Source organism: Poecilia reticulata, linkage group LG11, assembly GCF_000633615.1.
Source record: "Poecilia reticulata strain Guanapo linkage group LG11, Guppy_female_1.0+MT, whole genome shotgun sequence".
Taxonomy (NCBI): domain Eukaryota; kingdom Metazoa; phylum Chordata; class Actinopteri; order Cyprinodontiformes; family Poeciliidae; genus Poecilia; species Poecilia reticulata.
Window position 1 is genome coordinate 7,052,185 of NC_024341.1, and position 12,994 is coordinate 7,065,178.

Below are 12,994 nucleotides of genomic sequence, written 5' to 3' on the forward strand. Positions count from 1 at the left end.
GCCTCTAAAATGTCTTTAAAATTTGCTGAATGTCGGTAAATGTTTCGCTAATTCAGTCACAGATTATGTTGTATGTGAACAAAATCACTACAAAAGATCAAAACAAATTCTACGTAATGGCATTATTAATGAGCTTATTTGTGAATTCACGACATCTGTTGTAGTTGTGAGATCAGATGAGAATATTGAGTTTGTGAAAAGAAGTCACACATTTTAGAGGTAGTTCTTTGAAATTAATTTGCTACGTTTAATTTCAGCGTACGAGTTTGCAATTTAAACACAGCACAATATTTAATTGAGAAAAATATTTTGTCGCCTTCTAATTTACTCCCCCCTCCCTTCAGCCCTCCTACCTTGCGACAGAACCCTCCTCTTTTCCTCACTAAGCTTCCATAAAACCTTTCCTCACATGCTCAGAACTTCCCTCTTTCTTTGCCCAACATTCCCTTCCCTTCTTCTTCTCTGCTCCCTCGGAGCGTCCCCTCCCCCGTGGGAAAGCCTGCGCGATGCGAGTGTGGTTGTCCTTCCAGGAAGCTGTGGTGGTGACTCTGGCTCCTCCACTCAGAGGATTGAATAGTGCCAGCCAGCTTGTGTTTTTGTCCATAACTATGTATCTCTGTGTGCGAATGTGTGTGTGCGTGTGTACATGTGTGTCACTCGAGCGGGCCCGCTCCTCAAACATTCCACCACCATACCGTCCGTCTGACCGCCGGCCGGCCTCGCACGAGAGCCACGCCGTCACTGCGGTCGGGTCCTGACGCCAAGCTCCGAATACTCACGTTACACGCACACACAGGCACACAACCGGGGGTTGCACACCACATAAACAAAACACTGACACACAAAGGCAGTGAAAACACACGGGGACCGGCTCAAGCACGCACTAGCACGCTCACTCAAATAAACAGTGCGCACTTTGCGGAACACACACATTTTTTGGACCGCAGACCACAGACATTGCATCCCGAAGTAGATCAAAGCGTTGGCCAGCAATAAACACACACAAAACTCCTCTCATCCCTCCGGCGTGCAGCTCTGGTGAAACACAGCATGGCCATGCGGAGCTTCAAGAGAAAACAACTGCTTGCAACTGCCATTTATCACTCTTCAGGGATGTGTTGTGCACACTCTGTGCTCTGGCCAACTTCCTTTTATTCAAAGTATGCTTCTCTCTTTCCATCTGAACCTTCACAGCCCCTCTCATCAACCCCTAACCCTTTCCCCTACCTCCCACCCCCACCCTGCTATTAAACGTCTATGCCGAATCAGTCACTCGACCACAGACCTTCAGATCTGCGCCTTTTGTTTTCCCTCGTCTTCATCCCTCCCTCTCCTCAGTCCGTCCATTGTTGAGGAGACAGTGGCGCAGACAAACAGAGAGAGAAGATATCCGCTGGCGTACCACAGGATTGAAGAGTAAGAATGGAAGGGAAACGGCGAGTGGAGGAGAGGAGGGGGGCTGCATTGGCTGATATGAGGACGAAGTTAATTACAGGGGAGCACCAATTAGAGGGCACAGTGATGGGTCTGTTTGCCTCACCGCGGCATCCCAAAAACATCACCATCTCCCACCATGTTTATCCTCCGCCACCGCAAGACCACAGCTCCCATAAGCCATGGCTGGAGACAGCTTACATGCTCAAAGAGGGTTACGGCTGGGGAACATGTTGGCAGTGTTTGCAGACGTGACAGATATGGATAAACGAGGAGTACAGCTCTCTGTCTCTTTGCCATTCCTTTGCTCTTTGTGTTGACAGCTGCAAAAACACGCCGGCTATTACTCATGTAGTCAGTGAAAGAAAGCAGGAACACATACAAGGGTGAAGGCACTTAAATTTTATAGAGGTTTTTGTCAAACATTCTCTGGAAAGCAAAAAAAAAAAAAAGTAATCAAATGTATAAATGTTTTAGAGAAAATAAAGGAAAACATCACAGCTCAAAGTTCAGTCAAAACTCACCCTCAAGTTTTCTTGAGGAAAACAGCATATATGGCTCTGCGGGACACTATATGTGTTTTTGTCAAACAAGAACATGGATACAACAAAGAAATTCCTTCACATTCCTTCATTTATGATTGTAAGAATCCAAAACTTCACTCATTGTCTGATATGGCTTTTAGAGTCCCTTAAGAGAGACAATGCTCATACGTATTTGCTACATGGTGCAAATGAAAGGTCCGTGTCCACTTTACAGAGTTCATTTGTTGGAGATGATCTTCAAAACGCCCCGATCTCAGTTCCCCACCCCTGTGGCGCCTTGGATGATCCGCTTAAGCTCCTGCGCTGGGCTATTGGCGAGCCCAGAGGCGCAAAAGGCCGGAAGGACACTTGTGGAGGGGCAGAAGATGATGAAGTAGAAGAAGAGGAACAGGGAGAGGAAGAGGAGGCAGTCGGGAGAGGTAGAGGTGAGGCACAGGTGGTGCTGTGAGGGGACGGCTGGTTCGGTCGGGAGTGGCCCAGAGCAGGAGACGATGGGAGGGAGGCCACCCTGTGAATGGAGGCCAGAGCTGTCGGTCCGAGGAGCGGCGGGGCGCCCTGTTGACAGCCAGCCAACGGGGCCAGACGCAGCGAGGCGGATGATGGGTAGCTCCCCAGCAGCGCAAGATCCCTGCGGCTGCTTGGGAAAGATGGCGAGGAAGGGGCCGGTGTAGCAGGACCAATTGGTGGGAAGGAGGTCCATGGCCAGGGAGGGAAGGGTAAGGCGGAGGCAGGGGGTGACTGTAGGAGGAGAGGGTCCAGCTCACTGGCACAGTGCGAGAGGTGGGAAACGAGGCGAGCTCCTATTGGGTCGGGAGACTCCCCCTCCAGTGAGCTTAGGTACCGTACAACCTCTCCAACGCACTCCCTGAAGCCAAGGGTCCTGTAGTCTACTGCCAGTGCCCTCGCGTCAAAGTAACCTGTGATTGAAATATCAGTTTAATTCAAGTCTTTTTCAGTAAGAGGTGACATCAAAAGCATTTCAAAGTACTTCCATCCTTGTACCTTTTCCTCCCATTGCATGCAACAGTTTGAGATGGTCCACAGTCATCTGGAGAATTTCTGCTTTTTCCAACTTAGAAGAACCCTTAAAGGAAAAAAAGAGCCACATTTACTCAAAAACACTCCGAAAGCCATAGCGATGATCTAATTATGACATCCTCTGTCATTCTCTATAGTGAGAATCTACCTGTTTCTCGAAAGCACTTGGCACCAGTCTCCGCAGCTCCGAAAGGCTGTGGTTGATCCGGTCTCTGCGCCTTTTCTCTATGATCTGCACCACAAGAAGAGCAAAGAGACTTTAAGAGTCAAACCACATCGAGACGACAAGGATCTTAGAAAGTGAAGATCCAAAGCTCCCGCTCACCCCTCTCCTCTTCTTCCGTGCCAGAATCTGCGAGGCGCTGCCTGGAGACATGGACCCGGTGACGGGGCTGCATTATGGAGATGGAATAAGTAAAAAAGGAAGATGGAAAAAAAAGACTAAATGTGGTAACATTGAGTCGCCTGCATCTTGTTGTTATTACCCTGCTTAATGTGACACAGGGAGAAGAAGAGCGCATCAACCCCTTTGAATCGTACTGGTTTTTGGGCACTGAGAAGCAACAGAGATGAGATTGGCTTTTTTGGTTGCATATATTCTTGGAGAAGGCACTTTTAGGAAGATAATTACGTAGCCCTGGGGCGATGCTATTGTTTTGCAACAGAGGCTCCAACAGGCAACATGGGAGCCGTGGCCCTCCTGGTGCAGTCGGCCAAAACGGATCACGTTCGTCTGTGAACTCTCGTGTTACATGCCCTGAGAGAGTTCCACAGCTTGGAGTTCCCTTCAAAACTGTCACTGCAGAGACGGATTGAACTTCCATTAATTTTTTTTTTACTTGAGGGCTGCCAAATCAAGAAGACTGTTTTTGTTTAGGTTGATTTTTGATGATGAAGGCCTTGGAAAAACAGCGTAGTCCTCAGCTCAAACATCAGAGTGCAGTTCAAATTCTTTAAACCCACCAAACCCCTTTTTTGTGTCACTGGCTCACTTTGCGTTTGTGATGTAACCCATTCTCTTTTAATTCTGCATATATGTGTTGGAAGCACGCACATTCGCAAATATTTCCTTTATTCCAGATGCGTGTGAAATTTTCTGCAAAGGAATTTGACCAGTTCAACTAAAAACTTAAATGTTTCAATGACATTTAAAGGAGCGAGCGTGCTACATTCAGTCTTTTTCCTTTTTTTTTTACAGCTTATCAGGCATTTTGCACAACACTCAACTTAGATTAATGACTTGTGATTAAATAGGCCACATTTTAGCCTCAAATGATCAATCAATCTTTATGTGCCAAAACTAGAACTTTGTCTTTACTGACTGATCCTTTAATAAAATAATGTTGATTTAGTTAGATGAGGAGAAAAATTTGCAATTTAGTTTGTTTTTCCATAGAATGTTGCACTGAGATATAAACCATGATGAACATTTTCAAAATAACAAATCATATAGCTAACTAAAAAAGAAGCTAGTAGTTCTAAAAACACAATACAAAACAATTATTTCTACTTTTCTTTTTTTGCTTTTGAGTTAGTTTCTACTTTCTGGTTATAGATGCTTAAATATTGAAAATGCAAATGATGCAGATGTAAATTCACATAAACCCAACATATAATACAATCCTTTACCTTTTTTGTTGCACTGCATGTAAAAATTATTTAAATACAATTTCTTAAAATTAAGCAAACAATTAAAAAAAACTCAGCATGTTTCAGAACCAGCAGGCCTCAGATAATATAGACCTTTTTTGTAATATCTTCCCAACTCTTTATTAACCGACATGCACCCAGATTTGATGCATTTTTAAAAAAAATCTGTGCAACATACTTGATTTTTAACTACTACCTTCAGCTTTTTCTATTATTTTGCAGTGTTCAAATGAGGGAAAACTGCCATGCTTGCTAATCATAGTGAAAGTGTAGATTGTAAAAAAAATCTCAATAAATCATTGCTTTTAATATTTACATTTTCTGCAAGGCATCAGTGTTACGACCCTGAAAAACCAACATTTTCCCCCCCACACTCTTTGAACTTCAATGCTGTGCAACACCCATTTCTCATCACACGACATGTTGGGAGCCTTCGCGCGTATGTATATTTAGCCGGCGAGCGCAGCGGTGTAATTTTACTCTGGAGGGAAACGCGCTCCAGCCCTCAGGTGTGGCTCGGGCGGATGCTCACCAGTAGCTGTCCTCTTGCCCCACGTCGATGAACTCGTCTGTGTCCGAGTCTGGAGAGCTGTAGTCGTGAGGTCTCTTCATTTTTAGTTTTTTCCCCTTTAACCTTTCACCTCTTCGTCGGACAGATGATGATGGATGGTACGGGTGGATTGATGGATGAGTTGTTGACCGCCGTCTCTCTCTCTCTCTCTTTCAGTGGAGTCACTGGGACACTGAAGAGTGTGACTCTCTTGACGCTGTCAGTTCTAAAAGCTTTGTTTTCCTTCTTGTCACTTCTGTTCGCCTCTTCCCGCGCCGCGGCTTCTTCGTGTGCCCTTGGACCTCTTCTTCTTGAGCAACCCCCAAGGGCCCATGACAAGTAAGAATACTCACGAGCCGCTTCAGCCTTTTTACACAATCAGTGGCATCCAATCGTAGTCTATTCCTCTCTTATGTCTCTCTTGGCTTGCTCTCTCTGTCACAGGCACCCAATGACAAAGTAGGACTTTGGCAGTTTGGGGCAGGGTTGCCAGCCTCGGCTCCCCCGCCTCCTCTCCTCAGGCCCTCCTCCCTCCCTTTAATCTACCCTTCCCTGGCCTGTCACCCTCCCTTCCATCTTCCCATCCTCCCGTCTTTCCATTTTGCTCAGTCATCCTCAGTCAATTAGCTTCCGATCTTCCTACTACTTTGTTTCCTCACTTTTGTCTTTCTATGCAGCCTTAAATTATGCTGCTTTGTTGGACGATGGTAGCAGTAGCGAGGAGGGAGGTTAAGGCTTTGGGAATGAGGCGCATACAAAAAAAACAGAAACAAAAGCGACAAAATGATGCATGGACTGTAAACTGAATGTAGTGGAAATATTGTTTGGAAGTCATTATAGGGGAAATAATGTCAGTTTCAAAGGTTCATATGGTCGTATCTGCAGGATTGAATTTCAAAAAGTGCTGCTTTTGTAAAATTATTGGACCTGAATGTTAAAGAAAAGAAATTGCAGCCAGATTTTCATGTATTTTCTGCTGAGATCTTGCACAACATGCAGCAAAAAAAAAAAAAAATCCAAACTGTTTGAGGCGGCTCTGTGTGCGTGCCAATGTGTGCAGACATGAGGGGCAATGACAAAGGGGTCAAGAGAGGAATCAGCCCAATGAGTGTCTGAACATCTGTGCTCTTCACCGGACAAGATAGCGCTCTTTATGCTCTCACATTCATGCAAGCACGCTGACACACACACATACACACGGCTCCCCGCAGCACTCGGTGCTGGGTTCCGCTGCCACCGTGGGAAGATCGCTGGTGCTGATTGCCATGGAAACACAAGGCCGAGGCGCCGGTTGTTAGGAGCGATGCCTGACTGACCCAGCACTGTGAGCATATGTGTGTGTGCAAGACGGAGAGAGGCCGAGTGGCATGCCCCCTTCAACACAATGCCCAGCTGAGTGTGGCTCTTCCTGCCTGGCAGACTGGAAGGGTGGGTTAGTTTAAACATGCCACAATGCAGAAGTGCAAGATCTTGTTGGGACTTTTTTTCTTTACCTCCGTCCAAAACAAAGTTCTGCAGATTTTAACCTATATCCAAACATGTGTGACAAAGCTGCTCAAAAACATCCTAAAAATATTTTTTGTAGCGACTTTTAGACCACATGACGTATCTTTTTTTTAAATAACCCATTTCAATCACAAGTGTGATGTGTAATGACGAGTCTTGGCAAAATGTAACTTTACTGGTTTTAATTGTTGACTATGTGGTGTTTTCAATGACTTTGTATTTTTGTGTTTTTATGATGTAGAGCACTTTGAACTGCCTTGTTGCTGAAATGTGCTATACAAATAAACTTGATTAATTGATTTCAATCAAAAGGTGGCCCCAAAACTTGAATACATATTTGACCTGAAGCTGCTTTTTTGGTCAGATTTATTAGTTTAAATGTTAAAGAAACAATTCAACACAGATGTATTTTTTTTTTTTCACAAACAAACTACAAGTGCAATAAAACACAGCTTGGTAATGACGTACGAATTTCCACTGCAGGATTTCACGACGCATAAGGTTTTAAAAAGCTGCCCAAAAGGAAACAAATGTGCTTATTCTGCTTTGTTGTTTGTATCTGATTTGATGACATCACGAGAGGAACCGCTAATCAACAATTCCACTGATTGGTTGCTGTTAAATAAACTGATTTTATGCATCCTTAAATATTAGATTTAAATGTAAGGATTTCTTGTTTAATGTTTCTTTCAATGGTTATGTCAGTAAACTAATACATAAAATGTATAGAGACCTTGGAGATTTTTTAGTGTAATATAATGTTGGATGAACAACTTTTGATAGTTTCATCTATCCCGTCCTTCTTCTCGACATGATGATCCGTACTACATCATATATCCAAAAAGGCTTTTCTGATCGGAATGCTTCTAAGCACCTTCAAATTAAGTATTTTATTGTTAAAATGCAACACTGTAAAATAAAAAAGAAAGAACTACAAAGTGCAAACCGATCTCCTCATAACTACGCAGTTATCTTATGTCTCATGTGACGTCACCAGAGGCACTTGGATGAGAAAGCTTGTTTTTTTTCAGGGGTCAGATTTGATATTACTTGAATTAGAATTGACAAAATTGTGACGCAAGCTAAAAAGCAGAGCATGCCATGTAGTTCTATAAGACACATACTGTATAGAAAGTGAGTATAATTGATTTCGCAAAAAAAAAAAAAGTCTGTCTGCTAGCTTTAAGCGTGGCTTCCACTGCACATAGTGAGCAAGATTAGGTGAGGAGTTATTTTTTGACTTGAATTTGCCTCCTGTATACTCTTGAAAGTGTGTTCTTTATGAACAGTAGTTTAAAAAAAAAAAAATACAATTAGTACCGTAGCATACTTTTACATATTAAAAGTATGGAAATACTTCAATCAACTTAAAATACAAACTCCTCACCCTCGCCTCTATCAGATTTACTTTGAGCTGAAGTGGCACTGGCGATTTTGTTAAAGCAGTTTAATAGACATCAAAATAAAAAAAAATGGTGTACCATTTTTGCCAACATTTTTTTACTGTACAAAAGTTTCAACAACTTTTTTTTTTTTTTCCTCGGTTAAAAATATTTTTCCATTCGTTTCCTACAGATCATTTTTCACCTCACCCCCCACGGCCGTCGCATTTTAGCTCCCTCTTCCAGCTTTCTTATTACATGTCTAAGGCAGTTAAACCAAAAATACAAACATGATCATTAGCGTGTGTTTCTAATACCCAAGTGTGAGTCACCAACATGGCCGTGACCTGAGGGTGGCTGGCGGGGGTCGCGGCGTGATGTACTGTGGCGAAGTGTGAGTCGGGACAAAAGAGAAAATCCCTTCTCCCTCTCCTTTCCATCCCATCCTTTCGTTACCAATCACTCCTTGATTCAGATCTGGATCTCATTTCAGCTTCAGAAAACTGGAAAAAAAGAAAAAAAAAAACCCTGAAAGAGCCTGAAAGAGGAGATGCCTATGAAGTCAGGCCTTCAAGTCTTTGTTGTTATATTTATCGCCCACCCTCCCATCTCTCCCCTCAGACAGATTAACTTTCTTCTCTGCATCACCAGCGAATGAAATCACTCTGGTTTCCTTTGCAGCTCGTCCTCCCATCTCCAATGCGATGAAGCAAGCTGTGGGGCGGGGGGAGGGAAAAAAAACATGTGAGCGTCGGAAAGTCATTAAGAAGGCGAATGAATAAATAAACAGATTATTTGTGGAAATGGTTCCATGATAAGGAGAGCGGATGGTGTCAAAAAGGAAGGCTGATGGCTGATCAACATGCGAGGGGAGGAGGGCAGCTGGCACGGAGCGCCGGGATGGAATTCTGGCAGATTTCTGGCGATCTTGGTCAGCCACTTCAAGATGTCCTCCCCTCCCCTCCTCCACCCTCCCATCCCACCAAACCACAACAAGGCAAAGGCCCTTATTGGAATTAACAAGCTCATACTTTTACAATTTGCGCACACACGCACAGCGCCAATGCAAACGTGCGAACGGCGCACACGAACACGCGCGAGTTTGGGAGCTGATTCATATAAGCACAGGCGCTGCTCCCTCACGCAAATGCGGACAGTTCGTAGCCGCAATTTATAAGCCCCAAACACTCGGCTGCAATTATTGTTTCTGATGCATGACTGCTGCTATTGTTTGAAAAGTCCGTGAGATGGAGCGAGCCCAGCAGACTGCTACGCTCTCCCTGCGTTCACGTCAGCGTGAGTAACTGAGCAGAAGCAGCAGCGACTGATCAAATGGTGGGACGGCAGCCACTGCTCCCGCAAAGCGCAACTTGCATCTAAAAGAAACCAAAACAAACCCCATTCATCCCTTTAAATTTGATATGTAAGTATTACTAGTGCTGTCAATTAATACATTTAATCGTGTCACACTCTAGCGCTGCGTTTAATTATGATTAATCACTGACTAATTTGGAAACTTGAAATATAAACCCTACCTTTTGCCGCACTTCAACCAATTAAAATTCAAGCAATTATATATGTTTTTGATGTTTTTTGTAGCAGAAACCAGGTAATGTAGCAAACATATTCAGGGGACAAACTGACATATAATAAGATGCATTTTATTTTCTAGTTCTTGGGTGACTAACCCATTCTGGGCAACTGTCCAGACAGCGCCCATCCAAAACTGTCATTGTACGCACGTTTTTAAAAAATGCTAAAGAAAATGTTTTATTGTCTCAAACAAAGCATGTCTGAAGAGAGTCGGTTTTCCAGGTTTTTGATATTCAGGAACTACTGAATTGTGCCGAATACATTTATCATTGATTGACTGAAACACTCCTGTGTTATTCCCCGTTTCCAAATGTCGCTTGGCTTATTCAAATAGCATTAGTCCCAAAAAATATCCATCCAAAAAGCCCTTTAAAAGCAAAGTAAGTGTTTGTTGACTGCCTGCGAGTTCTGTCTATGTCTAGACACTAAATGTCGTGGCCAGCATGGCGCCCGGTTGGAAGCGCCGCTGCCATGTACGCTCAAAGTTAGTGGGTTCCCTAGTATGAGGCCATTGTAATAATCAGACAGATGCTGGCTGCTCAGTCAGAGTGATTAACATTAGATTGGCATGGGAACTGGCACCGGGGCGGTTTGGCACTCTGCTGGCTGGACCCATGAGGGAGTTATGTCCTCTTCAGACACACGAGGAATGCCTGACATGTCTAACCATATTTTCAAACACTAACCTAGATATACGAGGAATTTCGGCCCGCTTTGTGGATATGAGGTGCATACGAAGCCATCGGCGTTAAGATGGCGTCTGGCTGCTGTGATTTGAGGTGTCAGAAGGGCAGTGCCCGAGGGTCACGCTGCCTGTAAGCCAGAGCAGGATACCTAGAGCGTGAACAGAGACTGAGAATGAGTTGTCCCTCTTCACTCCCCCACCCCCCCACGCCTCTCATCGTCCCTGCCGCCTCTACGCAAAGATAAATAAAGAGGCTAAAAGCCGAGGAGACGCGGCAGAAAGGGGCTTTTGTGGCTTCCGAGTGGGGTCCCTTTCATGACAGTTCCCACAGCACTGGGCCTGCGATGACATTCACCATGTTTCACACACGCTTGATGGGGCCTGTGACTGCGGTGACTTTCGCTGGTGCTGGGGCCCCCAGACGGGACGGCGAGGGGGCCCCCCAACCCCCAAGAGCCACAGGCAGCCATTGTGCTGTCGCCGCGGAAACCAGCCTCTTTATGTCAGACATGTTTTTCTGTTTGTTTTCTTTTTTATGTCTTTAATGTGGCCAAAGAAGGGAGTTGGGTGGGTAGGGGGGGGGATGTTTCCCCAATCATCCCCCCGACCCCCCATCTCAGTGCCCATCTTCTTCTCTTCCCAACAATCCATCCAGATTTGAACCCCCAACCCTGCCCCCCCTCACCCTGACGCCAATCTTCCCCCTGGAGATCGTCATTTGTAAAGCGCTTTGCTTGGACAGCCCCGTATCTTTGTCGCGGTGCTGCGGCCTCCCTCTCACTCAACTCCTTTTTATCTGTACTTTATGAGGTTTTGGCACAAACCCCCGGCACTTTTTCTTCCTGTGCTGAAAAAAGGGAGAGAGAGAGAGAGAGAGAGAGACAGAGGGAGAAAAATGCTTATGTACACAACTCTCCAAAACAACTTAACTTCTCACTCAAAGAATTCTGCCTTTCCCACACCAAGTCAATTTCCTTCGTAAGATTAAACAAACTAACCAAAAACAAAATAAAAAGGGAAGACGGGGGTTAGGGATTTGGGTGCGTTGGAAAAAAAAAATCTGGTTTTGATTTACATTTTCAAAAAAAAAAAAAGGCAGAAGAGGATGCCCCAAAGTCTTCCAGTGAGAAAAACAAACTTTAAAAAGCCAAACTGTTACTATATTTAAGCACTTGAAGAATGTATTTTGGTGCCATGACTCAAAGGCACGCGGGCGCTCCTCCGTAATCAGTCCATTCTGACTGCACTCCTCTGCCACATCACACACGGCACGGAGCCTTTTATGAGCCTCAGAGAGAGCCGAGGAGGAAGAAGGAAAAAGTGAAAAATCAAAGGGTTCAAGGCTAATCCACCCGACCAACCCACCCCCCACCCGCCCGGGCCACTCGTGTGACTGTGTCTGATTTNGGGGTAAGTGGAAAAGGTGGTGGGAGCAGAGGGAGAGGGGGTTTTAAGAGTCGGCTAATATTAGCCCGCTAAGGCATTTTTTTTGTTCGGAAGCTGACTGTATTTCACATTTATGGTGGGAGACGAATTTTTTACGGCGTGCTGTCATGTGAGGTTTGATTTCGCCATCAGCTACGGATTTATGCTGTGAAACTTAAAAAAAAAAAAAAGGATTCGGGGATGAATTCACAGCAAAAGTGTTCATACCCCTCACGTCCACAAACTTCTTGGTTAGGATTTTATGGGATAAAACACACAAAGTAGTTAATGTGAAGTGGAATACAAAGAATTTTAAGGAATATTTTCTATAAATATAACTGTGAAAACTCTGGACGGCTTGTATTTTTACTGAGTCTGCATCAGTGCAATATTAGAGAGACATCAATATTAAGATATTAGCTTTGCACAATCCCGCTGTCCCCAATTTTTCTTTGCAACATAGTCCAAATTCATTTAGGTTGGATAGAGAGCGTCCATGAAGCTCAGTTTTTAAGTCTTGAGAAAAGTTCTGAATGGGTTTATGCCTGTACTTTGACTGGGCCATTCTAACACACAAGTATGCTTCAGTCTACACTATTCCATCTTGCTAGCGTTATTTTCCTGCTGAAAGACGAACCTCACTCTGAAATTCTATAAAGTTAAACCGAAACACGGCTTGTGACCAATTGCCACACTTTGTCCTTTTTGATAAAAGACAGATTGTTGCGTTGCATCTCCACTAGTTGTCCTGTCAACAGATTTTCGGCTCCCCGCAGCTCTTCTGCACTACCTTAGATTTCATGGTTGCTTCTCTGATTAATGGTCTCATTTCCTGCATTGTCATTTTAAATGAGTGACAACGTGCCTGATCCATAAGGGCAGACCTGTACTAATTCTATGCTTTGTTTATTTTACGCTATATTTAGAATTGAACTTTCTGAACTATTTGAAAGAAGGTTTGTTTTATTGGTTTTATTTTACTTTTTACATGTCTGGCCAAGGTGGTCAGTCTATTGTTTTTGTCAGTTCCTTTTTCTATTTATTTTACATTGGCTGTTATACTAATTGCACCAACCATACAAATGAAAGTTTTCACGTTTGACCAAGCTTGTGAATCTGTAATTGTATTTAAGTGTACTATAGTGATGCGGAGTTACCAAATAAATAGTAATTCAGTGCAAAAGTC

At 44.0% G+C, this 12,994-nt stretch overlaps 1 protein-coding gene across 1 annotated transcript; it reads right to left on the bottom strand.

The window, feature by feature from the left end:
• Positions 1-1,821: 1,821 nt before the first annotated feature.
• Positions 1,822-5,655, bottom strand: heyl (hes related family bHLH transcription factor with YRPW motif like). Its single transcript, XM_008421511.1, has 5 exons — positions 5,200-5,655; positions 3,343-3,409; positions 3,166-3,249; positions 2,982-3,063; positions 1,822-2,896 (listed from the first exon to the last, which is right to left on the bottom strand). The coding sequence occupies exons 1-5, from the start codon at positions 5,277-5,279 to the stop codon at positions 2,217-2,219; spliced, it is 993 nt and encodes a 330-aa protein (XP_008419733.1). The 5' UTR covers positions 5,280-5,655; the 3' UTR covers positions 1,822-2,216.
• Positions 5,656-12,994: the final 7,339 nt, after the last annotated feature.